Genomic DNA, 27,987 nt, shown 5'->3' on the forward strand with positions numbered 1-27,987 from the left:
GACTGGAGCAGGTCACGTGGTGAGGCCGTCCCCGCTGTTTCCTCGCTGTCAGGCCGGGGTCCGGTCACATTTCCCGCCTGTACTCTGTGTAGGGCTCGGAATGGACTCTCCGCGGGAAGAAGATGAGGCGGACGAGGCGGAGTGGCTGAGCCGGGAGGAGGAGGCGGCCGTGCCCCGGGAGCCCGCTGCAGCCTGTAAATGTTATGTTACCTGCACAGCGCCCCCTACTGCCGGCGCACATGGGGTCTATGGGGACACTGGTGGGATCTCTGTCAGTGGCAGGAGTCACACACTGTGGTGGGGTCACGTGGACGGGTCATGTGACTATGTGACCTGCCTTATACACTGTAGCAGACTATCAGCTGTGAGCAGCACTCACCCCATACAGCAGGGGTCTCAAACTCGCGGCCCTCCAGCTGTTGCAAAACTACAATTCCCATCATGCCTGGGACAGCCAAAGCAAAGCTTTGGCTGTCCCAGGCATGATGGGAATTGTAGTTTTGCAACAGCTGGAGGGCCGCGAGTTTGAGACCCATGCCATACAGGGTCCATGTACTGTGTATTCCCCCACACTCATATATATATATATATATATATATATATATATATATATATATATATATATATATATATAGTGATGCCAGGCTGTACTATAAGATATATATATATATATATAGTGATGCCAGGCTGTACTATAAGATATATATATATATATATAGTGATGCCATGCTGTACTGTAAGATATATATATATATATATATATATATATATATAGTGATGCCAGGCTGTACTATAAGATATATATATATATATATAGTGATGCCATGCTGTACTGTAAGATATATATATATATATATATATATATATATATATATAGTGATGGCAGGCTGTACTGTAATATGCCGCTATATATCCTTATTATTGTACCTCCTGGTGTTTCCTTCCTGCAGTGGGCGGAGTGGCGGTGCCAGCCCCCCGGCGGGTGATCGTACATCTGGACATGGACTGCTTCTACGCCCAGGTGGAGATGATCCGCAACCCCGAGCTGAAGGAGAAGCCTCTCGGTAATTGTTAGTAGCCGTATAGCTGGTGATGCCCCCCGTCATGGTGCCACCTACCATGCCAAATGGGAGTTATATGTGAGCATGGTGACTGGCACTGTATGGAGGGCCACTGTGTAGGAGGGTATTGGTTGGCACTATATGGAGGGCACACTGAGGGACACCATGTAGGAGGATACTGGTTGGCACTATATGGAGGGCACACTGAGGGACACCATGTAGATGAATACTGGTTGACACTGTATGGGGGGGGCACACTGAGGGCCACCATGTAGGAGAATACTGGTTGGCACTATATGGGGGGCACACTGGGGGCCACCACGTAGGAGGGTATTGTTTGGCACTATATGAAGGGCACACTGAGGGCCACCACTTAGGAGGATACTGGTTGGCACTGTATGGAGGGCACACTGAGGGACACCATGTAGGAGGATACTGGTTGGCGCTGTATGGAGGGCACACTGAGACCCATGGTGTAGAGGATACTGGTTGGCGCTGTATGGAGGGAACACTGAGACCCATGGTGTAGAGGATACTGGTTGGCGCTGTATGGAGGGCACACTGAGGGACACCATGTAGGAGGATACTGGTTGGCACTATATGGAGGGCACACTGAGGGACACCATGTAGGAGGATACTGGTTGGCACTATATGGAGGGCACACTGAGGGACACCATGTAGGAGGATACTGGTTGGCACTATAAGGAGGGCACAGTGGGGGCCACCAAGTAGATTTATACTGGTTGGCGCTGTATGGAGGTCACATGACTGGGGCTCATCCAGATGCGGCCTATGTCTTACTGTTACAGGGCTTCCTATACTCTGACTGTTCCCTCTATTCCAGGCGTCCAGCAGAAAACCTTTGTCATCACCTGTAACTATGTGGCCAGGAACCTCGGCGTGAAGAAATGTATGTCCATCCGAGATGCCAAAGAGCGCTGCCCGCAGCTGGTGCTGGTGAGCGGGGAGGACCTGACCCACTACCGGGAGATGTCCTACAGGGTCACAGGTGACAGCTGGGGGGCGCTGTGCCTGGCATATTACAGTCATGTGACAGATCAGCCATCATTACCACCGCATCTAACACCCTGCACTTTCTAGTCTTGTGCACCTTCATGCAATTTTGCATAAAAGCATCATATTATTTATATTTATATTATACGTCCAATACTTATCAGCTTCTGTATGTCCTGCAGGAAGTGGTGTATTCTTTACAGTTTGACAAAGTGCTCTCTGCTGACACCTCTGTCCATGTCAGAAACTGTCCAGAGCTGTAGCAAATCCCTATAGAAAACTTCTCCTGCTCTGGACAGTTCCGTACACGGGGCAGCAGAGAGCACTGTGCCAGACTGGAGAGAATACACCACTTCTTGCAGAACATATAGCAGCTGATAAGTACTGGAAGACTTGAGATTTTTAAATAGAAGTAAATTACAAATCTCTGGCACTTTCTGGTACCAGTTTATTTAAAACAAAAATACATTTTGGTGACCAACCTATTTAAACTCAATGGGAGAGATCATTCGGATATTCGGCCGTGTATGGAGGGTAACAGGAGGGCGACCTGATGTGGTCTCCAGTAACCCATGACCTCTGGGTTTGGTTCCAGGTCTGCTGGAAGAGTTCAGTCCCCAGGTGGAGCGGCTCGGCTTCGATGAGAACTTCATTGACATCACAGAGCTGGTGGATAAGAGGCTGCAAGACCCCCAGTGTGACAGAGCAATGGAGGTGTCTGGACATGTGTACAACCAGCAAGGTGAGGGGGGAGTCACTGCTTGTACACTTATGAGGTCATCCATGGGGGTCATTCACTAGAGTGATCATTTGTTCATAAAGGGACACACTGGAGGAGAAAAAATGTTTTCATATCAACTGATGTCAGAAAGTTATATAGATTTGTAATGTACTTCTGTTTAAAAATCTCCAGCCTTCCAGTACTTATTAGCTGCTGTACATCCTGCAGGAAGTGGTGTATTCTTTCCAGTATGACACAGTGCTCTCTGCTGCCACCTCTGTCCATGTCAGGAACTGTCCAGAGCAGGAGAGGTTTTCTATGAGGATTTGCTACTGCTCTGGACAGTTCCTGACATGGACAGAGGTGGCAGCAGAGAGCACTGTGTCAAATTGGAAAGAATACACCACTTTCTGCAGAACATACAGCAGCTGATAAGTACTGGAAGGCTTGAGGTCATTTACAAATCTGTATAATTTTCTGATAGACTTCTAAAGTTTTTATCGGTCATGGTCTGAGGGTTTAGATCCTGACAGGTGAAGAGAATGAGCGTGGAGATGACCGCTCCTGTAGACTTGCATTAGAATTTCTAGATCATGTGACACGACACATGATTTTTTTTCCTCAGAGGAATTCAGTGGTGCCACCTTCATTGTTTTCCATGCACAGTGCCATTCATTGGGTTGTGGCTGTGTCTGGTATTGCAGTCCTCTGCTGTCCCATTCATTGCAGGCCAAAGCCTTTTCATCACGTGATCTATGGGCCCTCATACACATTAGTCAGCCAAACCTTGGATCCGATGATTGTCTAATGTGCATGGGGGCCCCCAGACACTTCCTTGCTAGTTTCCTATAGTATCTGCACTTGACGTGTGAGTACTTTGGCTCTTGACAAAAACCCTGTACTCCTGACCTTAGATGGTGTCAATGTCTCCCCCCCCTCTCCCCTTACAAGCAGTAATCACAGGGTGCTGGCATAGGGGCTTTGGCTTTTCTCGGTTTATGACATTTACTGGTTGCTGTATTCTCAGGTGTAGATCCCAGTGACTGGACTCACAAGCGATTCATCGTGGGGTCTCAGGTGGCAGCCGACATCCGGGCAGCGGTGCACAGCAGGCTGGGTATGACGGGCTGTGCAGGCATTGCATCTAATAAGCTTCTCTCCAAACTTGTGTCTGGGACCTTCAAGCCAAATCAACAAACCGTTCTCTTTCCTGAAAGCTACGACCATCTGATCCACAGTCTGAATCACGTACATAAGATTCCAGGTGAGGATGTACTACCACTCACCGCCACTAGGTGTCACTAAACTAAAGTGCGGCCTCTATATATACAGTAAGCACCATAGAAACCTAGCAGTGATGGCGTTCTCTTTAAACCTGAGTGTATTCCGATAATAGAACCCTTTTAAAAGAAGTCTTTTTGATCAGTGGGGGTCCGAGTTATTTCCTGTACGGCAGTGCTCCTGGCCTCCCAGCCCTGTGGGAGCTGCAGCTAAGCCCATTCCTATCATGTGCATTGTAGTCATGCTGCAGAACATTCTCTGGGTCTAACCTCTGGGACCCCCAGCCCAAAGTGCCAGAGCTAGATGCAATTTTATATAGGTTGCGATCATATTTGTGGCCATATTGTATGGTGCAGGTCAGTGTCATCATCTTCTTTACGTGCAGGCATCGGATATAAAACAGCCCAGCGTCTGGAGGCTTTGGGGTTGAGCAGTGTTACTGCCCTGCAGTCCTGTCCAGTCGCCGTGCTGGAAAAGGAGTTGGGGGCCCAAGTTGCTCATCGTATCCAGGCGCTCAGCAGAGGAGAGGACAACTCTGCAGTGATGTCATCTGGACCTCCGCAGGTATAAGGAACAAGTTTATCCTCCATTTCCTATAGACCATGTCTGCCCGGCTGTCATTGCTGTAAACAGTGCAGACTGACCACTATAGTCTGTCAGACACTGGTCACTCTTCTTTAGCTGCTTTACCAGCAGAAGGCCTATACCAGAAATGGGGAACCTTGGGCCCTCCAGCTGTTACAAAACTACAATTCCCATCATGCCTGGACAGGCGAAGCTTTAGCTTTGGCTGCCCAGGCATGATGGGAATTGTAGTTTAGCAACAGCTGCAGGGCCCAAGGTTCCCCAGCCCTGGCCTATACTATACATCCCATTGCATATTCCTTTGTCTTTTTCTTGAAGAGGTTATCCAGGATCCAGCTACTTTCTTGCAAAAACAGCTTCGCAGGTTTTGTGTGGTATTACAGTTCAACTCCATTCATATAAATGGAACTGAGCTGCAAAACCTCACACCCAAACTAAGGACAGAAGAGGTGCTGTTTCTGGAAAAAACCAGCCATGTTTTTTTAAGCCTGGACAACCCCTTTAACTCATCTTCCCAGCACCCCCTGCTGCCTCAGTGGCTCATACATAATAAACATACATAGTGCACATGATAAGCATTGCAGACGGCGCAGTTTCTATGGTACACATTACCCATTACTAGTGATTTATTTGTCATTGTAAGACCTTAGATCTCTCTTTTTTTTTCTTCATATATTTCAGTCGCTTAGTGAAGAAGATTCATTTAAAAAATGCTGCACGGTGTCAGATGTACGAGCGAAACTGGAGGAACTGCTGCGCCTTCTGCTGAATAGGTGAGTAAAGGAGTCACAGTCTGCAGATAGTCCAGCTACCATTAGATTAGTTATATTAAAGCTGGGTTCCCCAACCTCTGCCTCTCCAGCTGTTGCAGAACTACAACACTCCTCATGCCCCGATGGCTGATGGGAGTTGTAGTTTTGCAGCAGCTTGAAAGCCACCGGTTGGGGAGTGCTGTATGTACATAGGTCTGATATGTTTGCTGTCAGTGAATGAGAATGATCCTGTTTACTGCAGAGTGTAGCCCAGGGATGGGGAACCTTCGGCCCTCCAGCTGTTGAAAAACTACAATTCCCATCATGCCAGGACAGCCAAAGGCATGATGGGAATTGTAGTTTCGCAACAGCTGTAGTGCCAAAGGTTTATCATCCCTGGGCTAGACAATGCTCTGTGTGGAAAGGTGTCATTTGTAATGTGTAATTTGATTTACCTTTCTCCTTCCCAGACTGAGCGCTGATGGGAGGAGCGCCCACACGTTGCGATTAACCATTCGCCAGTTCACGCCAACCAATAAATATTTCAACCGAGAAAGCCGTCAGTGTCCGATTCCATTGAACGTGGCACAGAGCGTGAGCAGTGGTAAGAGACTGGTGACAGCAGCCATAAACATTAGCTTAGTTACCATCTTATGTTACCAACAAGAGATGGCAGAGGAGGCTGAATAATACATGACTGCAGGGTCAGACTACACAAGGTTTGCTTGTAGTCTGTTACCATGGAAACAAATATACACATAGTAGATATGTAGACAAAACTATTATTTTTACCTCCCATATGTGATTTTATATGAACCTACTTTTTTCTCTTCAGGATCAGACAGTGCTGCTGTGGTCTCCACGCTGATGGAGCTGCTCATGAAGCTCTTTGAGAGGATGATTGATGTCAAGTTGCCTTTTCACCTTACATTACTGAATGTTTGCTTCTCCAACCTCAAGGCCGCCAGGTCCTCAACCTCATCAAGATGTTCAATTGGATTTTACCTCACCCAGAAAAAGTCACTGACAGGAGGTGACTGTGGTGTCAGCCAGGTATGTGTGTAGCTGACTGATCCTCTATACTACCCCGCACAGGACACATCCTCTATACTACACTACACAGGACATATCCTCCTCTATATAGTACACCACACAGGACACATCCTCTATACTACACCACACAGGACACATCCTCTATATACTACACCACACAGGACACCTCCTCTATACTACACCACACAGGACACCACCTCTATATACTACACCACACAGGACACATCCTCTATACTACACCACACAGGACACATCCTCTATATACTACACCACACAGGACACCTCCTCTATACTACACCACACAGGACACCACCTCCTCTATATACTACACCACACAGGACACATCCTCTATACTACACCACACAGGACACATCCTCTATACTACACCACACAGGACACATCCTCTATATACTACACCACACAGGACACCTCCTCTATACTACACCACACAGGACACATCCTCTATATACTACACTACACAGGACACATCCTCTATACTACACCACACAGGACATCTCCTCTATACTACACCACACAGGACACATCCTCTATACTACACCACACAGGACACATCCTCTATACTACACCACACAGGACACATCCTCTATATACTACACCACACAGGACACCTCCTCTATATACTACACCACACAGGACACATCCTCTATATACTACACCATACAGGACACCTCCTCTATACTATAACACACAGGACACATCCTTTATATACTACACCACACAGGACACATCCTCTATATACTACACCACACAGGACATCTCCTCTATACTACACCACACAGGACACATCCTCTATACTACACCACACAGGACACATCCTCTATACTACACCACACAGGACACATCCTCTATATACTACACCACACAGGACACCTCTTCTGTACTACACCACACAGGACACATCCTCTGTACTGATAGGTTTCTTTTGTATAAGGTAAAGGAATCCAGTGCAGAAACCAGTCCTGCAGTTCCTGAAACCCCAGGCTGCCCCCCTTGTCCTGCAGAGATGGATTCTAAGTCTTCACTATCACTCCCTGACAACATCGACATGGATGTGTTCAGCCAACTCCCTGAGGACATCAAGAAAGAGATTGCCCAAAGTCCGCATGGATCTAGAGGGAACAAGACTAACCGGACAAACCAATTCCCTGCAGCTACTGGGGGGATACAGAGTTTCTTTAACAGAGTAAAAATGGGGCAGCAGCCCAACTGTGCAAGAGACACCGGACGTTCTCTGGACACTGTGCGGCCCCCATCAAAGAAACTTCTGGTAAAAGACGCTGAATATGCTTGCTGTGCCTCAGACCCGGTCATCATGGCTCCTTCTGCGTCTCTTTCTTCCTGTCCCCGGAGTACAGAACCAAATATCGGGTTTCCAATGGATTGTACAGAATCTGGAAACGCCAGCGCTGCGTCAGTTCCTAAAAGCATTGACATGAACGTGTTCTCACAGCTGCCGGCAGAGCTTCAAGAAGAACTCATGAGCGAATGGAAGAACCAAAAACTCAACACCAAAATCCAGGTCAAGAAGTTTCTAGATAAAGTAAAGACCTCAAAAGGTCAAAGGCCAAGCCCAGCGTCTCATCCCAACAACCTGCTGAAGTACTTCAAGCCGAGCTAGATAGTAGATACTTGTGTTAGCCTTGTGTGTATAACTGTATATAATGTTAATATGACAAGAGGAGATTTCTTATAAAAGTTTCATATAAGTTGACGGCTGAGTTTCTCATTATGTTAGATACTATGATTACTATGTTAGCATTACTATGATCTTCTACATCTGCCTTCTAGAACAGGGATGTCAAACTCCCAGCCCTCCAGCTGTTGCAAAACTACAATCCCCATCATGCCTGGACAGCCAAAGCTAAAGCTCAGGGCTTAGTGTAACCCCTTCCTTGCCTTCCTTCCTGCTCACATAGCACCCAGCATACCCAGTGCATGTAGCGGCATAGCAAAGAGGAGGAGGTGCTGGTCTATGATTGGTCAGACAATGGGGAGGAAGTCCATATGTAAGTACTGCACGCAAATAACTCCGCACTGGACCTGGACCTAGACATGGAGAGACATTGCTGTGCACCATGGAGGGGACTCTTAATGAGAGCACTACATCATCTTGTGGGCAGCCTGAAGGGTTAGTTAAAAAAAAAAAAACATTTAAAAAAAAAAAAAAAAAAATTAATTTTCAGTTATCCCTGAGATAGTCTGTTTAACCTAGCTGCTATGATGCCTACACTGCACACACACAAGTGGGAATCCTCCTCCCCTGTATCTCTGTAGGCCACCCTCAGAGGCTGCAGCAGCATTGAGGATATTAAAGAGCAGTACTTGGAGGTGTAAGCTGTGAATCCAATGCCCAATGAAATCTAACGCTCACTGTAAGCTCCGAAAAATGCATTTTTATAATGAAAAAGCAGTTTGAAGCTCTCCCCCCTGTCTTCATGGTTCTCTTATGGAGAGGGGAGGGGTGGTGGGAGATGAAGCACCAAAACAGGACAACAAAGATTTAAAGTGACTGTCACCTCCTTTTGTGCATTCTGACATCTCTACACAGGTGTAAAGGGTAAATTTAGCTGTTTTCATACCTTATTTTTTATCATACGTCATGGTGCTTGTTCAAGTAAAAAGTCATCTTTTATCAACTGCAGATTATGTTAAGTGGGCGGGGCCTCGCAGTATTAGCGCCACTTAGCCCCTCCCACAATGCCACCATTGGCCCTGCCCCCTCACCAGCCATTGGAACGGGCTGGCCTAAAGGTTTAGACCCCACCCCCTCTAGGTCGGCCCACCAATGGGCGTCAAGGGGGCGGGACCAACTGTGGCATTGTGGGCGTGGCTAAGTGGCGCGAATGCCGCAGGGCCCCGCCCACTTATCACAATCTGCAGTTCATAAAAGATCACTTTTTACTTGAACAAGCACCATGACGTATGATATAAAATAAGGCATGAAAACCGCTAAATTTACCCTTTACACCTGTGTAGAGATGTCAGAATGCAAAAAGCAGGGTGACAGTGTCACTTTAATTTACAGCTACATAACCAGCTATCTCCTCTGAGGTCAGCACTGACCTCTCTGACCTCTTAATACCAGCTTCACACAGCTCCCGCTGTGTAATCCATTATTTTCTGCTCTCTGCTGGCGACTAATCCATAGAACAGACAGGGGCATGTCTGATGCAACAAGACAAGATTTCCTGATAATGAGCAATGAATGAGCGAGAGGAGGGGAGGGACCTGGGGAAAGTCTTTTTGAATGCAGATAATGGCATATTTGCCAAATAAACCCAATTACAAAGTTTCTTAAAATTGCCTGGACTATTCATTTCTGTAAAAAAAAAAAAAAGACATTGACACTTTAAGTGGTCATCCACATAGCAGATATATTAGGTGGAAAAATCGGGCAAAAATTTTGATAGGAGCTTACATGCAGAATTATTTCCTGGAGGGAATCTGCAGCAATTCCGTGCAGAAACGTACAAATAAGTTACACGGTGACAGATTTTCCAATGCCATGTGGACAATAAAAGGCGTCTGCATTCAAGTCAATGGGAGCCGGATTTTTCCATGCAGGCACATATTGGTGATTTAGCAGTGTGCACCCTAAAATATCAAATTGCCAATAAAATCCACATGTAAATAACTTTTTGGATACTTGTGATGTGTTGTTTATTTTTATTTTTTATTTCCTTTTTTGGAGTTGTCAGGTTTTCAAAGTGCTATTGACTTTAACGCCTTCATGACCAAGTTCATTGGTGCCCGGATGTCCAGGAGAGGTTTTCTATGGGGATTTGCTACTGCTCTGGACAGTTCCTGACATGGACAGAGGTGGCAGCAGAGAGCACTGTGTCAGACTGGAAAGAATACACCACTTCCTGCAGGACATACAGCAGCTGATAAGTACTAGAAGACTTGAGATTTTTTAACAGAGGTAAATAACAAATCTGGCACTTTATGGCACCAGTTGATTTGAAATATATTTTTTTTTTTTTGTGAACTACCCTATTAAGGCTATTATCAAACACGGTACGGACAACGGCCACTCAAAAACAGTTTGGCACTCAAAAACAGTGAGTGTCAAACAACATCCATTGTTGCATTGAAATCAATGCACAACGGACGGAAATAATTGACATGTCAATTATTTCCACGGCCTTAGCGAACAACGGCCATTGTTCAATACCTGTTGTTTGCATTGACTTCAATGCAGCACATTTCACAATGACAAGAACGGCCGTTGTTTTAATAGAAAACAACAGCCGTTCTTGTCATAAAAAAAGCACAATGTGTGAACAAAACCTAAGGCTGATTTCTTTAAAAAAAAAAAACAGTGCCTCTTTTATGTGGATGTAACATTTGAGTTTTTCTCTTTCTCACTATTCCAAGTATCGCACTATGCAAGGAATTATTTCCAGTCCAGTGTAAAGGCTGTAACATATATGCCCTTAAGCAACATGGCCATCTCCGGCTTCATATGTAATAGTCACATGACATGGGGTGGGGGTGCAGATGTGGCTCATCTCCAGCACTTCCTGGCACGTTTCTTACAGTGTGTGGTTATGTGACAAACAGCTGAGAGCCAGAGCAAAGTACAGAGGAGGAGGAGGAGGAGGAGGAGGGAGCTGGGCTTCTCCGGCAGCTTCCTGACACTGGGGTAAGACTTGTATAATGCTGATGCCAACCTGGTAACATTCTATCTATTCTGTGTAACCTTGAATGCTGATCTCCTGGAACATGGATGAACATTGTAACCAATGTGTAACCTTGTAGGAAGTGTTCTATTACTGATGAACATTGTGTGTAACCTTATATCAGTATTCTAGGTCAGTGCCCTCATTCACAAAAACATGTACCCAGATAGAAGTGCTGGATTCCTGCAAAACCCAGCATGCAGTGATATCTGTGATATATATTTATATTATCTATCTATCTATCTATCTATCTATCTATCTATCTATCTATCTATCTATCTATTATCTATCTATCTATCTATCTATCTAGGGACATTTATTAAGTCTGGCGTTTTCAGAGCCAGACTTAAAAATGTCCCCGCAGCTCCGGCAGTCCAGAGATTTATGTAGAGGCGCACTGCCTCTACATAAATGCCATGCGCACCAGTGCACGCGCCAGGACACCTATGCCAGCTCAGAGCTGGAGTAGGTTTCCTGACTATTTTTTAGCGAAACAAATGATGAATAGCGCGGACTCTGAGTTCTGCCCCTCCACACACCCTCCCCGCCCCCCTGGCGTACCGGGCGGAAAGTGGCCAGATGCGAATATTTTATTTGCAAAACGGCCATTTGAGAATAAATTTATTTGCATCCAGCCCTTTCCCGCCGAAAAATATGCATTTTTTCCTTAATAAATTTCCCCCATAGTGATTACAGGTGAGGCCTGATCAGACACTTGGTCATGGAACAAGAGGGGGTAACAGTGCTTCCTCTACTGCCCTATAAAAAAGAAAAACTATGAGGCTACTTTAGGGTAGTGTAAATCTTGGTGAGAGATCGGTGACTGCTAAACATGCCTGTACCATACACTCAGAGACATCTTCCATTCACTCCATTCTGAAACATTATCTAGCCTAGACAATGCTCTGTGAGCTCTACAGCCTGGACCCCAGACTGATACATTGTACATAGCTAGTCTTGCTCTCCGCTGAGAAGTGATACAATTGTATCCAGGCTAGACAATGCTCTGTGAGCTCTACAGCCTGGACCCCAGACTGATACATTGTACATAGCTAGTCCTGCTCTCAGCTGAGAAGTGATACAATTGTATCCAGTCTAGACAATGCTCTGTGAGCTAAACACAAGCCCTATATTGTGGCCATTTTTCCTCTGTATTTGCCCCTGTATGTAAAACAATTAGCAGATGTTATGGTCTTAGCTTTTCTATCCAGTTATAAAAACTCATGTTTCCATATTCTTGCAGAGTAGAGTGCAGTGATAAGATTGAGCCTGCAGGGGGAGGTGCTGAGCAGGAGAGGACTAAGGAGTCTCAGGCACAGGTAGGTGATGGATTGTTGTGATGTTGAATTGTTCTGATCATTTAGTTACTTGGAATATTGCAGAAGAAAATATAAGATGTCGAGGAGCACTGCACTAGGTTATGTATACTGCAGCGTTAGGGCACAGTCTACACTTGTGTCATGATGTTATTGCTTTACTTAAAGGGAATGCGTCACCTAGATTTTCTTTTACTGATTAGAGTCAGATACTAAAATTATTTGATTGTAATCTGTTTCTCTTTTCTGACTTAATTTTTTTTTATTTCACTTTTTGTTATTGGGGCGGACATCTTGCCTGGGCTGTTCTTAACAGCATTTATCGAAATGCTTTACAGCAAGACTCATGGACATAGACAACAATAGACAGAGTCTGTTCCCTTGTTGAATGTGAAACATTACTGACCATGCTTTGAAGAGGTCATTCCACAGGGAGCTGCTATTGTCTCCTCTATCTACTGGTGTCACATGTCACCGCAATGCTTTACAGATCACTTTACAGCAGCCTCCTCTTATCACCACAGACCAAACAGGAAGTCTCAGCTTAGTTTTAGCCCCAGTGGTGATGAAAACTGCGAGATGTCAGGATTATTTTATATTATACATAAAGATATAGAGGAAAATGTCACCAAAAATTCTTAAAACATGTTTTATACAATATTTATACAATGACACATTCCCTTTAAGGATGGACTATAAGAAGATGGCTGATGATGTCTCCCAGAAGATTCTGTCATACAGTCAGGACACATCTGGATGGAAAGTGATCAAATCTACAGTAAGGATTTACAGGATACGGACACTAAACCCCTTCTGATCCCCCTTCTATATTACCTTTTTTTATTTGACTCTTCAATTATGTTACCTTCTCCCTTCTCTTCCATTATGTTACCTTCTCCCTTCTCTTCCATTATGTGACTTTCTTGCTTCTCTTCCATTATGATTCCTTCTTCTCTTTCTCTTTCATTATGTTACCTTCTTCTTCTCTTTTATTATGTTACCTTCTTCTCTTTCTCTTCCGTTATGTTACCTTCTTCTCCTTCTCTTCCATTATGTTACCTTCTTCTCCTTCTCTTCTGTTCTGTTCTGTTACACTCTTCTTCTCTTCTGTTCTGTTACACTCTTCTCCTTCTCTTCCATTATGTTACCTTCTTCTCCTTCTCTTCCATTATGTTACCTTCTTCTCCTTCTCTTCCGTTATGTTACCTTGTTCTCCTTCTCTTCTATTATGTTACCTTCTTCTCCTTCTCTTCCATTATGTTACCTTCTTCTTCTTCTCTTCCATTATGTTACCTTCTTCTCCTTCTCTTCCATTGTTACCTTCTTCTCCTTCTCTTCCGTTATGTTACCTTCTTCTCCTTCTCTTCTGTTCTGTTATGTTACACTCTTCTCCTTCTCTTCCATTATGTTACCTTCTTCTCCTTCTCTTCCGTTATGTTACCTTCTTCTTCTTCTTCTTCTCTTCCATTATGTTACCTTCTTCTCCTTCTCTTCCGTTATGTTACCTTCTTCTCCTTCTCTTCCATTATGTTACCTTCTTCTCCTTCTCTTCCGTTATGTTACCTTCTTCTCCTTCTCTTCTGTTCTGTTATGTTAAACTCTTCTCCTTCTCTTCCATTATGTTACCTTCTTCTCCTTCTCTGCCATTATGATACCTTCTTCTTCTTCTTCTCTTCCATTATGTTACCTTCTTCTCCTTCTCTTCCTTTATGTTACCTTCTTCTCCTTCTCTTCCGTTATGTTACATTCTTCTCCTTCTCTTGCGTTATGTTACATTCTTCTCCTTCTCTTCCGTTATGTTACCTTCTTCTCCTCCTCTTCCGTTATGTTACCTTCTTCTCCTTCTCTTCTGTTCTGTTATGTTAAACTCTTCTCCTTCTCTTCCATTATGTTACCTTCTTCTCCTTCTCTGCCATTATGTTACCTTCTTGTTCTTCTTCTCTTCCATTATGTTACCTTCTTCTCCTTCTCTTCCATTATGTTACCTTCTTCTCCTTCTCTTCCGTTATGTTACATTCTTCTCCTTCTCTTGCGTTATGTTACCTTCTTCTCCTTCTCTTCCGTTATGTTACCTTCTTCTCCTTCTCTTCCGTTATGTTACCTTCTTCTCCTTCTCTTCCGTTATGTTACCTTCTTCTCCTTCTCTTCCGTTATGTTACCTTCTTCTCCTTCTCTGCCATTATGTTACCTTCTTCTTTCTCTTCCATTGTTACATTCTTCTCCTTCTCTTTCATTATGTTACCTTCTTCTCTTTCTCTTCCATTGTTACATTCTTCCTCCTCTTCCATTATGTTACCTTCTTCTCCTTCTCTTCCCTTATATTACCTTCTTCTCTTTCTCTTCCCTTATGTTACCTTCTTCCTTCTCTTCCATTATGTTACCTTCTTCTCCTTCTCTTCCATTATGTCACCTTCTTCCTCCTCTTCCATTATGTTACCTTCTTCTCCTTCTCTTTCATTATGTTACCTTCTCCCTTCTCTTCCATTATGTTACCTTCTTCCTTCTCTTCCATTATGTTACCTTCTTCCTTCTCTTTCATTATGTTACCTTCTTCCTTCTCTTTCATTATGTTACCTTCTTCCTTCTCTTCAATTATGTTACCTTCTTCTCCTTCTCTTCCATTATGTTACCTTCTTCTCCTTCTCTTCCATTATGTTACCTTCTTCTCCTTCTCTTCCATTATGTTACCTTCTTCTCCTATTCTTCCATTATGTTACCTTCTTCTTTTTCTTCTCTTCCATTATGTTACCTTCTTCTCCTTCTCTGACATTGTTACCTTCTTCACCTTCTCTTCCATTATGTTACCTTCTCCTTCTCTTTCATTATGTTACTTTCTTCCTTCTTTTCCATTATGTTACCTTCTTCCTCCTCTTCCCTTATGTTACCTTCTTCTTCTTCTCTTTCCTTCTGTTACCTTCTTCTCCTTCTCTTCCATTATGTTACCTTCTTCTTCTCTTTCATTATGGTACCTTCTTCCTTCTCTTCCATTATGTTACCTTCTTCCTCCTCTTCCCTTATGTTACCTTCTTCTTCTTCTCTTCCCTTCTGTTACCTTCTTCTCCTTCTCTTCCATTATGTTACCTTCTTCCTTCTCTTCCATTATGTTACCTTCTTCTTTCTCTTCCATTATGTTATCATCTTGCTTTTTCCCTCTTTTTCTCATTTATTTCCTCATATTCCCTTTCACAGTATTTGGTTCTTTCCTCCTTATCTCTTTCCCATCCTTCTGTCATCTCTTTTTCTTTCCTTATTTTTCCTCCTTTCTCTCTTATTCTTCCTCTGGTCTATATGACTTCTCCTCCTTTTCTTTATCCTTTTTGTCCTTTCCTATCATTCTGTTATTTTCTATTCTTTTTTCTTATATATTTTGTGCCTTTTTTCCTCTTCCCTTTCTCATCTATCATTTCCTTTTCCTTACATTTCTCTCATGTCTCTTTCTTTTCCTGTGTCTTTTCTGCTTTTCTGTTCCATCTCACTCACTTCCATTGTCCCATTGATATTTTTAACTTGTTTGTTTTCCTTAACCTTTTGTCATCTCTTTCTGTTATTTTCTCATTTTTATTTCCTCCTCTTCCCATTTTAATTGGTCTGTAATTTTTTCTCTCAATTTTGGGTCCTCTTGCTTTTTTCTTTCTTTCTCATTTCCCATTATATCATTGATTTCTATCTCCTCTTTTCTATCTTTCATCCTCTCTCTTTCCCATCCTTCCCATCATTTTCTTTTCTTTTTTTGCATTTCCCTTTACCCTTTCATTCTGTAATCTCCTCATCTTTATCCCTTTCTATCCTCTTTTCTATCATTCTCATCCTCCCCTCACATCCTCTTTTCCATTCCTCCCATTTCCTTCGCTATCCTTCTAATTTCCATTTTCTTCCCATTTCTGCCCATATTTAGTCCATTTTCTTTTCTTCCCTTTCCCATCCTTACAATAATCTATTCCTCCTCATCCCTTTCCTATTATTTTTGGCTTTTGTTATCTCCTTTTTCTTATGATTTTCTTCCCATCCTTATGACCTTTCCTTCCCTGTCTGTCATTTCTATTTCCTTTTCTTCCCTTACTCTTCCTTTTTTAGCCTTTTCCATCTTTCATTGATTTTCTTTCTTCTTTTCTCTTTCGTCCTCTTCCCTGCCATTCTTATCTTTCCCCATCCTTCTGTCATTTCTATTTCCTTCTATTCCCTTACTTTTCCTCTTTTGACTTTCCCAACCTTTCATTAATTTCTATTTCCCTCTCTTCCCTGTGTTCCTACCTTTCCCCTACCCTTCCATTGCCTTACCCTTCCCTTTTCTCCTTTCTTGATAACATATAAATCTTTTGTCCTTTCAGAAAAATGTTACTGTCTCATGGAAACCATCTAAGGAATATTCAGGAAACCTGTAAGTAGCAAAGTAAAATGTCAAAAACAATGAGTCTCTTGGTTACTATTTGCAAACAGCGTAAACTGCCTTACCACGATAAGGTAGACTCATATCGAGGCAGACCCTACACTGTATGTACACTATGGCCTCTCCATGGCGTATAATACGCCTATGCTCTGGGCATGCAAGATCCGTCTAATACCTGCAAAAATAATTGCACCACCTGGGTGAGACAGGTGGAGTGCACGACCAAATAGAGGCAGCCACTCCCCCAACTGGAACACAGAAAATAAAGGAAAAAATTGGTCAGCTCTCCTAGAACACTGTTCACACTAGGCAGGAGCACGTTGCCATGGCTGAAATTGCAAACACACAAAAACACAGAAAAATGCAACAGCTCACCGCAACAGCAAGATACAGACCCACCATAGACATGAAAATAATTAAAAGCAGCCCCCCCAACTGCCCAAAAAATTCCCACAAAAATAATGAGTCTCTTGGTTACTATTTGCAAACAGCGTAAACTGCCTCAACACGATAAGGTGGACTCATATCGAGTGATATTTCCTGTCTGCAGCTGTATTATGCGAAAGGAGTTTTCTGCAGAAAGTTTGAAACGCACTGGTGCAATACCACTAATTACCACCAGATGGTGGCGACACACAGCTTGTAGCTACATCTTCCTCACCTATACAGTGATATAATATACATAGTACAGTATACAGTAATAATTCAGTAAATAATATACATAGTACAGTATTCAGTAATAATTCTGTTGTTTCTGGAAACGTAGATATCGTGGAGAAGGAATAATTGAAGAAATCCCAGAAAAAGTTATCCCCTTTATGTATCTTGCCAAATACAGATCAAAGTGGGACAGTGCCCTGAAATCCTATTCTATTCTGGAAGATATTGATGAGGTAATTCCTATCCGTATGACCATATGAGTATAGCCTTGTCTGATGTCATAGGGACATGGCTGCTCTGGAGGCTTTTGTTGGCCAAGGATAGTCTCTTAAAGTGGTACTCCACTAAAGGGGTATTCCACTAAAAAACTTCATAGTAATGCACAAGCTTTATATAATAACAGTAGCATGTTATCATGGCCTCTATGCCGTTTCAGAGCTTTTCCAGAAGACTCACCCCCTCCAGACACAAAAATGCTGTTAGACAGATTCCTCTCCGTCTCCCTCCTGCTTTCCCCCCCCTTTCTTGCGAGACATGGATCATGTGTCCTCTATGTCTGCAGAGGTCCGGGTTTGCAATTATAACCAAGCCCAATGCAGAGAATTTGGGTACATGATCCACGCACTGTTTCTCCTGCATCCCATGTTCACTCCCCTCCCCCCCCCAGCCCGTATCACAAGCACTCGGCCTTCTTTTCTCTTGCATAGCAGAGCCGACCACCACAGCGCTCGCCTATGCTTGCATGGCGGAGCTGAGCACCGCCAATGTCAGGGACAATGTAGACAGTGGCTGTGTGCACTCTGCACATCCCCTTTGGCCTATGTATGTGTAAAAGGGGTAGAGGCATCCACATGCTGGTAGTTGTAGTCCATTCATATATGTTGCACTACTATCCAGGAGAGGAGTTGGCCTGGGACAATGTAGACAGGAGCTATGTGCACTTTGTACAATATAGCAGAGCACAGTGCCGCGGTGTATGTGCACAGCCGTGGTGCTCGGCTCTGCTACGCAATGTGGTTGGGATAGTGACCCTGTGGCTGCCGCATCTAAAGTTTTTTCCCTTCTTCTCGTCTGACTTTTGCCGCCTCTCCTGGAACTGTCATCCTTAATAATCCTGTCTGGGGAAATTCACTTTCTGCTCAGGAGAAACAGTGGTGGCACATATATGAATGGACTACAAGTACCAGCAAAAAGGCAGAGGGGAGGGGGGGTAGCTGAAGATAGGAGGCAGGAGAAAGTGTGTGTGCCTCATAGGGAGGACACGTGACCTCATGAATGATGCGTCCAGCATGGTGGTTGCTATCAACTCATCCAGTACTGATACAGCAGCTGCACGTGGAATCAGTTCTGTATGTGTGAGCATTGCTCCTCCAGTGTATGTGAACTCCGCCATAACAGAAGACGCCATATTATGCTTATGTCAGACGCTTTATGACAGCTATTCCCTATCACTAATCTGGTGTTTCCTCCCGTAGGACACGGTCATCTGTCACTGCATTTCACACAGCTATGGGATGGGGATTATCTCATCCAGAGAGTTTGTGGATTTAGTTCACATCAGGCGGTACGATGGTGGAGTGGTCACCACTAATTGTAAGTATCCGTTCTTCTTTTCTTCAGATCTTTTCCTTGAGTGACGTCAAATAGTAGCATTCCCCAACAGTAATGACATGAGCCCCATGTAGTAGTTAGGCTGTGGTCGATAACTTCTCCTACATAAATTACAGCAAGATAGTCACCTCCTATAATGTACCTCAGCAGTGACATGCACGTCTGTGGTTTTATGTGTGTACTGTGCATGCTCAGATCAAGGGCTGTGATTGGGTCACTGTGAACAATGATGAGGAGGAGTGAGCCCATTGTTAGTAATAGGCACATATTCCTCAATGTTACAGTGATGGTATGGAGAGGGGAGGAGGAGCAGTGGGAGGAGACATCTCATTGGCTGGTAGTAGTGTTGCTGTGTTACTCTGATGAAGGGCTGTGATTGGTTCTCAGTAAACTTTGATGACGAGGAGCGAGCCCATTGTGAAAATTAGGCACGGTTTCCTAAGCCCCCCCCCCTTCACACATCAGGAAAATCTGTCCGTTTTTCTTATCAGGAATTCCTGACCCATAGGGTTGCATTGAACACTGACAGCTTTCAGGATTTTTCCTGAAGGGTGTCCTTTCAGGAAAACAGGTCAGGAAATTATAGAACCTGTCCTATTTTCATCAGGATTTCCTGAACGGGTGCCCCCATAGAAGTCTATGGGAGCTCAGGAAACCCTGATGCTTTCCTGATACTTCCCTGATGCGCATCAGGAAATCCTGAAGACACTACTGATGGTTTCCTGAACATAAAAAACTGATTACTGTCAGGAAATCCTGATGCTTTCCTGAAGCCTTTAAGGCCTCCTGATCAGGATTTCCTGACAGGAAAAACTGACACTGACGTGTGAATGGGGCCTTAGTGTTACAGTGATAGGATGGAGAGGGGAGGAGGGGCAGTGGGAGGAGACATCTGATTGGCTGATAGTGTTTAAGAAGTACAATGGGCATTGAAAAGGTATGTCCTAGTGTCATGGTGCTTTTATGTTCCTGTTTGCAGCCATCAGTGTGGAGTATGACAAATGCCCTAGAACCAGCTCTCACGTCCGCGGCTACAATAACCCATGTGGATATATCTGTTCACCTTTACCGGAGTAAGTACATTGGGAAAATCTCTCCTATATTGAGTAAAGTGGCTGCCCACATTAGCCTCCCCTGCCCTCTCAATGTCCACTAGGTGCCCTGGTAAAGACATCTGTAAAGCATCCCTGTCATTGAAAAAAAACTTTTGCCACTTCCTTGAGACGTGTAAAAAGTTTTGATGGGTCCGGATGCTCAGACCTTCATCGATCACTAGAGGCAGCATGTGCTTCAGTCCTCTTGTTCTAGCGATCAGTGGGGCTCTAAGCACCAGGACCCCAATAGATCGAATACCTAGCTCTAGGATATGTCAAAAGTCTTTTTTGTAAATGACACTGACCATGTAAATGTAATAAAACTTTCAAAAAACTTAACATATTTTCCCATATCAACAACTTTAACTACTACTATAGCTACCACCCTAGGGGTTTATCTAGAATTATAAATACACAGCTACTTTCTTCCAAAAACAGCGCCACCCTTGTCCTCAGGTTGTTTGTGGTATTACAACTCTTCTCCGTTCACTTCAATAGAACTGAGCTGCAAAACCCCACACCCAAACTGAGGACAGGAGAGGCGCTGTTTGTGAAAGAAATCTATGTTTTTCTAATCATTAGATAACTCCAATAGTTGTAAAAAGTAATGCATATTGGTCAATTCCAAGCAGAAGCCAGCGGTACAGATAGGGCATGAGTCTAGTGGGACAACTCTACAGGGTGAGTCAGAAGTCTCAGAACGGCCTTTTATTTCAGAAATGAACGAGAAAATTACATATCTAATACCCCAGCATGGGTGAGGGGCCCTACCTTTTAAGCTATGTCTGGAACATAGCTGCCATCTTGGATCAACACAGAAAGCTGCAAAAACAACCAAGAACGTTCCCTGTGATGCACAGATATTTGAAGTTTTTAATGTGTTGTCCATGGTGCTGAACACAGAACTGAGAGGGGTAGTTCAGAAAAAAAACACCTTTATTATAAACTAGTGCCAGATTTGTAATTTACTTCTATTAAAAAATCTCAAGTCTTTCAGTACTTATCAGCTTCTGTATGTCCTGCAGGAAGTGGTGTTTTCTTTTTAGTCTGGAGAGCAAGAGAGGTTTTCTATGGGGATTTGCCTCTTCTCTGGACAGTTCCTGACATGGACATGGAAACAATACACCACTTCCTGCAGGACATCCAGCAGCTGATACGTACTAGAAGATGAGATTTTTTTAAAATAAATTACAAATGTCTGGCACTTTCTGGCACCAGTGGATTTGAAAGATTTTATTTATTTATTTTTGCTGAACTACCCCTTAAAGCTGAACACAAAGCTCCTTCTACATCACAAGAGATGTAGAAAAAAAAACCTTAGTCCCTGGGAGCCATGTACAAATTGCTCCCCTAGTGGTGGGAATAGGAAGCTAAGATTTTTATAAGTTTATGGGTTTGGGTGGAGTTGATGCTCTGTAATAAAGATACTCGGCACTAACAGAGGACTTATATGATTTGTATCCTGCAGGAACCCAGCACATTCCAGACTGGTGGTGTACCTACAGCCCGATCTGGGTGGATTACTGCCCCGCGCCGTGGTGGAAGCCGCTTTACCCAATAACGTGGTCGGCCTCATTAGTGATGCTCGGGAAAAAATAAAACATTTATTAAATGAATGATATAGGATAGAAGATGTAACTTTTACCTTTAAAGGAGAAGTCCGGCGAAAATTTGTATTAGAGTATTGTATTGCCCCCAAAAGTTATACAAATCACCAATATACACTTATTATGGGAAATGCTTATAAAGTGCTTTTTTCCCTGCACTTACTACTGCATTAAGGCTTCACTTCCTGTATAACATGGTGATGTCACTTCCTGGATAACATGGTGATGTCACTTCCTGGATAACATGGTGATGTCACTTCCTGGATAACATGGTGATGTCACTTCCTGGATAACATGTTGATGTCACTTCCTGGATAACATGGTGATGTCACTTCCTGGATAAAATAGTGATGTCACGACCCGACTCCCAGAGCTGTGCGGGCTGTGGCTGCTGGAGAGGATGATGGCAGGGGGACACTGAGGGACACAGGGCACTGGAGGGACACTGAGCATCCCTCTGCCATCATCCTCTCCAGCAGCCACAGCCCGCACAGCTCTGGGAGTCAGGTCGTGACATCACCATGTTATCCAGGAAGTGACATCACCATGTTATCCAGGAAGTGACATCATCATGTTATCCAGGAAGTGACATCACCATGTTATCCAGGAAGTGACATCACCATGTTATCCAGGAAGTGAAGCCTTGATGCAGTAGTAAGTGCAGGGAAAAAAGCACTTTATAAGCATTTCCTGTAATAAGTGTATATTGGTGATTTGTATAACTTTTGGGGGCAATACAATACTTTAATAACAATTTTCACCGGACTTCTCCTTTAATAGTAAATAATATGGTGCACACTATTCCCCCTTTGCCTTCGTCATCATCCTGGGGTACTTAACCTTCAGAGAACCCCTGAATATACACATCTCTAGGTCAATCAACAGGGAAGACTCTTCAGGCAGCATGATAAAGCTTCTCATGTACATTAATAAAGTGAACATTGTTTTTCAATATCTTATTTCTATCCTTAGATATTGTGGCTTAAAAAAAATTATTTCAAATAAACTGGTGCCAAAAAGTACCAGAGATGTGCAATTTGCTGTTAAAAAATCTCCAGTCTTCAGTACTTATCAGCTGCTGTATGTCCTGCAGGAAGTGGTATGTTTTTTCCAGTCCGACACAGTGCTCTCTGTTGCCACCTCTGTCCATGTCAGAAACTATCCATAGCAGTAGCAAATTCCCATAAAGAAACTCTCCTACTCTCCAGACTGGAAAGGATAACATCTCCTGCAGGACATACAGCAGCTGATAAGTACTGGAAGACTTGAGTTTTTTTAACAGAAGTAAATTTCAAATCTCTGGCACTTTCTGGTACCAGTTGATATGAAATACATTTTTTTTTGCTGAACTACTCTTTTAAAGGTATAGAGCCCCAAGCCTGAGGCTGTACTACTAATACACTGTGACTTCTTCTGGGGACTGCTGTCATGGAGGCTTCATGTGAATCCATACCAGCAGATACATCTATGTACTTACATATTTACACACCTGACTGCCACTAATACAGCCAGATAGTATGTGGATACTGATGATGAGTCTGCAGACAACAATAGGAAATAACAGTGGATATTAAAATCCCTCAGTAGTGCAGCCTCAGGCTTTGGGCCTGTAACTTCATTCCATCATTCTGTGTGATTTTAAGAAAGGTTTGCACATGTATAAGGATTCTGGGGAAGATTTATCAATCATGGTGTAAAGTGACACTGGCTCAGTTGCCCCTAGCGACCAATCAGATTCCACCTTTCATTCCTCACAGACTCTTTGGAAAATGAAAGGTGGAATCTGATTGGTTGCTAGGAGCAACTGAGCCAGTTTCACACCATGTTTGATAAATCTCCCCCTTTGTTTTTATATTATTAAAGTATCACTTTAGTTATAGCTTTCTAAATCAGCAGTAGATATGATATAAAGCAAGTTTGCAATATACATTTTTTTTTGTTATCATGGAGAACACGGCACTTCCTGTTTTCGGACTCTCTTTTTTCTTCTCAGAAAACAGGAAGTCCAGTGTATTTCAGGCCATCTGAGCGCTCACAGAGAGAAGGCAGTCATGTGACACATTGAGTCGAGACTCTCGGTACTGGCCGGAATTCCTGTTTTAGTCTCTTTTTTTACAACCAGCACAAGTAAGAAAATCTTGAGACTGGACCTGGATTTCTGGTAAGTACAGCTTTGTTTTACAGCATGATAACAACAAAAAATAATGAATGTATATTGCAAACTTGCTTTATTTTACATCTACTGTTTATTTGGATTCTAAAAGTTAAAACGACAAGGACACTTTAAGTTGCTTAGATTGAAAATCTACCCCTACAGGCCTCTTTGAAATAGGATGTTTCATTTGCGCTGAGGATGAAGGTGAAAGACATACCTTGATCCTTAGCGCCCCATACTCCATCTTCATTTAAGCCAATTCCTTGTGAAAATGTAGAGCCGTAGAAAATGACCGCAGAGTTGTGCCACAGAACTCGCAGCGTGAAATCTTCTGTGATGTCGTATGCGTGAAACTGACCTCAAGCTGTTAACACATACCTGTAAAAAATAAAACATTTTGATGAGAGAGACCTATCGAACGTTTTCATCAGTCGGGTTCCAAGTGTTTTTGAGTTTAACAGTTGATCATGTAAGGGTACGTTCACACGTACCGCATCCGCAGCGGATTTCTCGCAGCGAGACCCGCTGCGGATCCCTGCCCAGGAAACTCTATGGGCAGACAAACTCGCGGCAGGATGCACATCCCACTGTGAGTTTGTCCGCAGCCCGTCCCGTTAACCCCCTGGCTGCCGGAGCCTATACTTCACCTGGTCCCTGCTCCGGCGTCTTCAGGTTCCGGCACAGCCAATCAGTGCGCTGTGGCGGGACAACGCACTGATTGGCCGAGCCGGACGTGCCGAGAGCCCCCAAAGCAAGACGGAGTGGGGACCAGGTGACATATAGGCTCCGGCGGCCGGGGATTTGACAGGGCAGGCTGCGGACAATCTCGCATCGGGATGTGCATCCTGCTGTGAGTTTGTCTCCCCATAGGGTTTACTGGGTAGGGATCCACAGTGGGTCTCACTGCGAATTCACAGTGAGAAATCCGCTGCAGATCCGATATGTGTGAACGTACTCTTAAAGAACAAATTATTGAATTTTATTCAGTGGCGTTTTTTTTTTTTTTTTTTTAAATCTAATAAATAATTCTCTATTGACGTCCAAATAAAATGATAGCCACATTCAAGCACTTTTTCACCCTATTAGGGTATGTTCACATTGAATTGAATTCCGCCCGCCTCAGTGTGTCTATGGGATGCCTCGCGTGCCTGCGTGCCTATCAATACTTTGAGCGTTATTCCGACACTTTTACTCAGTGTGAACATAACCTTATTGTAGGAATATAAAAAATGTCTGGTTTTGTATAAAGCAATTGACAAATTGGGAAAATAATTTTTTTTTAAAAGTCATTTTTTTAACATCTATTGGCGATTTTTTTTATTTTATTTTTTTGCTTCTGGCTTTTTTTTTGCCAATTTTTTTTTTCAGTAAAAACGCTGTTTTATGACCCATAAATGAACAAAAATACATTGGGTGAACATGGCCTTACACGAAAGGTGTAGATACAGGGCCCAAGCAGTATCACACATGGCAGGTTTAGATACAGTATCTCAACAGTCAGTATCACACACAGGGCCCAGCAGGTAGTATCACCCAGCAGGTTTAGATACAGTAAACATGACAGGCTCTCTCAATACAAAGTAACACATGAAAGGCATGACAGAAGACTACAAGTTTAGATACAGTATTATACACCATGTGTGGATACAGAGGAGGCAGGTGGTATCACAGAACAGGTTTAGATACAGTAACCTAGAAATCTTTATGGTGATAGGCTTCCATACATTAGCTTTATTAGACAGACTGACTTAGTATTATGCAGCTCTGCATCCTTCATTCTATATTATCTATATATTATAGAAGAACAAAGGTTACAGCAATATACACTAAGTTGGGACTTGTTTTTCTTATATCCCTCCGCCAGTCTCGCGTGCGGAAGAACATCGCGTTGCTACGAAGCGCAGCGATCACTAAGCGTCAAGACGTAAGGCGGGGGATACGAAGCCGCTGTAGGACTATGGATTAGGACGGAAGGCGGCAGAGGAGGATGCAGCACCGGGATAACGGAAGAGTAATGAGGCGGTGCGGCGGAGGAGCCCGCGTCGATTGACGTTTATTATTAAAGGTAACGGGGCTTCGCGGTCTAACTGACAGGAAACTGAATGAACTTTTCAGAAGCGTTACTCTGCCCTCTGATTGGCTGGTGTCATACAGCCGGCGTTTCTGATTGGCTGACGACTTTTTCTGTTACGTATGTGCCTGGAAGCTGCTAATTGGCTGAATGTTTGTAAGTACGTTTTAATTGGCTGTTGGCGCTGTTTTCCTGTCTTGTGATTGGTCGGCTGCTCATAGCTGAGATTTTCAGCGTTGTGTATGTAGTTTGTGGAGGCAGGTTGTTATCATTTAGTGTCCTCCATCTGGTGCATGATGGGAGTTGTAGTTTTGCAATAGATCCATGCATTGCAGGGATAGGTAACCCTTAGTCCTCCAGCTGTTGCAAAACTACAACTCCCATCATGCCTGGACAGCCTTCGGCTGTCCAGGCATGATGGGAATTGTAGTTTTGCAACAACTGGAGAGCCAAAGGTTCCCCATCCCTGCTGTATTGGGTTCCTACTCCACCCGGAGGTGTAATGTTTTCCATATTGTGTCAGTGCACCCAAGATGTATTCACATGGAACAAGTGGGGGGTCGCAATGTGGATGGCAGAGAATTTTTTTATTTTCAATAGTCCTGGCGTTTATTAGGCAAATCTGCCATTATCTGCATTCACAACGATTTTCCCCAGGTCCCCTCCCCCCTCCTCTCTCTTATCCACTGCTCATTATCAGGAAACCTCGACTCTCTTACATCAGTCGGGCCCTGTGTAACCTATGGAGAGGGGAGGAGGGAGATTAGTCGCCAGCAGAGAACAAAGGATTACACAGCGGGACCTGTGTGAAAGACGGTATACAAGGCGGAGCTTGCAGCCGATGGAGACGGACGTGCGGTGCTGAGCTCCTGCTCCATACAGTGTCTGAAGAGGGCCCAAACTTCAGCGACACTAACCCCTTCACATGGGGAAAAAGGTTAAGAAGACCCCTTCCTCCGCCCCAGCTGTCACCCGAAACCCCCTCCGGACTGCCACCCTCGACCGCTACCTTGTCAGGCCGGGTGACGAAGCTCCTCTCTCCCCGGACGCACCGGCTGCTGCCACCAGGAGACCGAGCAGAATCGGCCTCCGTTCTGCAAGCCAGCCGTCCTCGGTATTCCCTGGAGATCCGACCCGGGCGCACGTCCACCCTCCGGCCCGATTCCAGCATACAGACGGACGAGACGCCGCGAGATCCGCTGACTTCCCTCTGCCGGCGCCATCTTGGACAGAGACACGTGACCTGCCGCGGCCTACCCCTAGCCCGCGGTCACCCGCTTCGTCATCTAGCGGCGCCACTCGGGCCCGCAGCCTCTCCCCGTACCGGTCCGGTGACAGGGACTTGCAGGCCACAGCCAGATCTCCTGCCCTAACGCTGGCACCACTTTACCGGGAGGCCCTCGCACACAGTCCGCAGGCTACCACAAAGGGGAGGCCCACAGTGAGTACGGCAGCAGCCCCCCCAGATAGCCCACTCCTTCAGGGGCTCCCGGACGGTCCTCACTCCACCAGGCAGGGCCCGGGTCTCTATCCGCCGGTATTAACCCTGACGGGTCTAATTAAGGGCTCCCCACCTCCTCACGGTCGCCAGCTTACAGCCGCCCACCTGGTGGAACCCCAAGCTGATATGGCCTTCAATAACACCAGGCCCAAGGGAGACAAGGCCCACCTGAAGTCTCACCAGATTTCATCCCTGGTAGTGGAGGACACTGATTTTCCCCCTCTCTCCCCCTCCCAACAGAGGGAGAGCACCTCTAAGTCTGGAACCTGGCCACTGCAGGTTGACTCTGACATTGATCCCCCATCTCCTGGGGAAGGTTCCCAGACTGTTGTTCAGCAACTGTTGGCCCAGCTCCCCTCTAAGCATGATTTCCATTCTCTGATTGCCGAGGTGAAAAATGCTTGCCGGGTAGAGA

General features: G+C 44.4%; 3 protein-coding genes and 1 long non-coding RNA gene across 9 annotated transcripts in view; 3 read left to right on the forward strand and 1 right to left on the reverse strand.

Moving 5' to 3' along the window:
* On the forward strand, window positions 1–8,199 carry POLI (DNA polymerase iota). 4 transcript variants are annotated; one of them, XM_069963151.1, is made up of 10 exons: window positions 1–19; window positions 951–1,064; window positions 1,906–2,070; window positions 2,671–2,817; window positions 3,824–4,060; window positions 4,463–4,641; window positions 5,344–5,435; window positions 5,885–6,018; window positions 6,250–6,467; window positions 7,420–8,199. In XM_069963151.1, exons 2-10 carry the CDS (start codon window positions 1,001–1,003, stop codon window positions 8,104–8,106), a joined length of 1,923 nt encoding a protein of 640 aa, XP_069819252.1. In that variant the 5' UTR covers window positions 1–19; window positions 951–1,000; the 3' UTR covers window positions 8,107–8,199. The 4 variants fall into 4 exon arrangements, with proteins under 4 accessions (XP_069819252.1, XP_069819250.1, XP_069819251.1 ...); XM_069963149.1 differs by lacking the exon at window positions 1–19 and adding an exon at window positions 26–200; XM_069963150.1 differs by lacking the exon at window positions 1–19 and adding an exon at window positions 26–194.
* LOC138786280 (uncharacterized) lies at window positions 2,579–26,094 on the reverse strand. Of its 2 annotated transcripts, none has more exons than XR_011362209.1 (3): window positions 25,826–26,094; window positions 24,218–24,378; window positions 2,579–2,904 (listed from the first exon to the last, which is right to left on the reverse strand). It is a non-coding gene; the product is annotated as an uncharacterized lncRNA (long non-coding RNA). The 2 variants fall into 2 exon arrangements; XR_011362210.1 differs by lacking the exon at window positions 2,579–2,904 and adding an exon at window positions 9,877–10,082.
* Window positions 11,048–21,929, forward strand: STARD6 (StAR related lipid transfer domain containing 6). Of its 2 annotated transcripts, none has more exons than XM_069963155.1 (8): window positions 11,048–11,133; window positions 12,419–12,489; window positions 13,174–13,264; window positions 16,815–16,864; window positions 17,640–17,766; window positions 19,009–19,126; window positions 20,124–20,217; window positions 21,707–21,929. In XM_069963155.1, the coding sequence occupies exons 3-8, from the start codon at window positions 13,175–13,177 to the stop codon at window positions 21,855–21,857; spliced, it is 630 nt and encodes a 209-aa protein (XP_069819256.1). In that variant the 5' UTR covers window positions 11,048–11,133; window positions 12,419–12,489; window position 13,174; the 3' UTR covers window positions 21,858–21,929. The 2 variants fall into 2 exon arrangements, with proteins under 2 accessions (XP_069819256.1, XP_069819255.1); XM_069963154.1 differs by having other exon boundaries at window positions 11,056–11,133; window positions 12,414–12,489.
* The window catches only part of C3H18orf54 (chromosome 3 C18orf54 homolog), a 16,256-nt gene continuing 13,676 nt past the window's right edge, over window positions 25,408–27,987 (forward strand). The window contains exon 1 of the mRNA XM_069963153.1: window positions 25,408–26,065. The gene's annotated coding sequence lies outside the window, so the exon portion shown is untranslated. The remainder of the gene's footprint in view (window positions 26,066–27,987) is intronic.

The sequence above is a fragment of the Dendropsophus ebraccatus genome, chromosome 3 (assembly GCF_027789765.1).
Source record: "Dendropsophus ebraccatus isolate aDenEbr1 chromosome 3, aDenEbr1.pat, whole genome shotgun sequence".
NCBI lineage: Eukaryota > Metazoa > Chordata > Amphibia > Anura > Hylidae > Dendropsophus > Dendropsophus ebraccatus.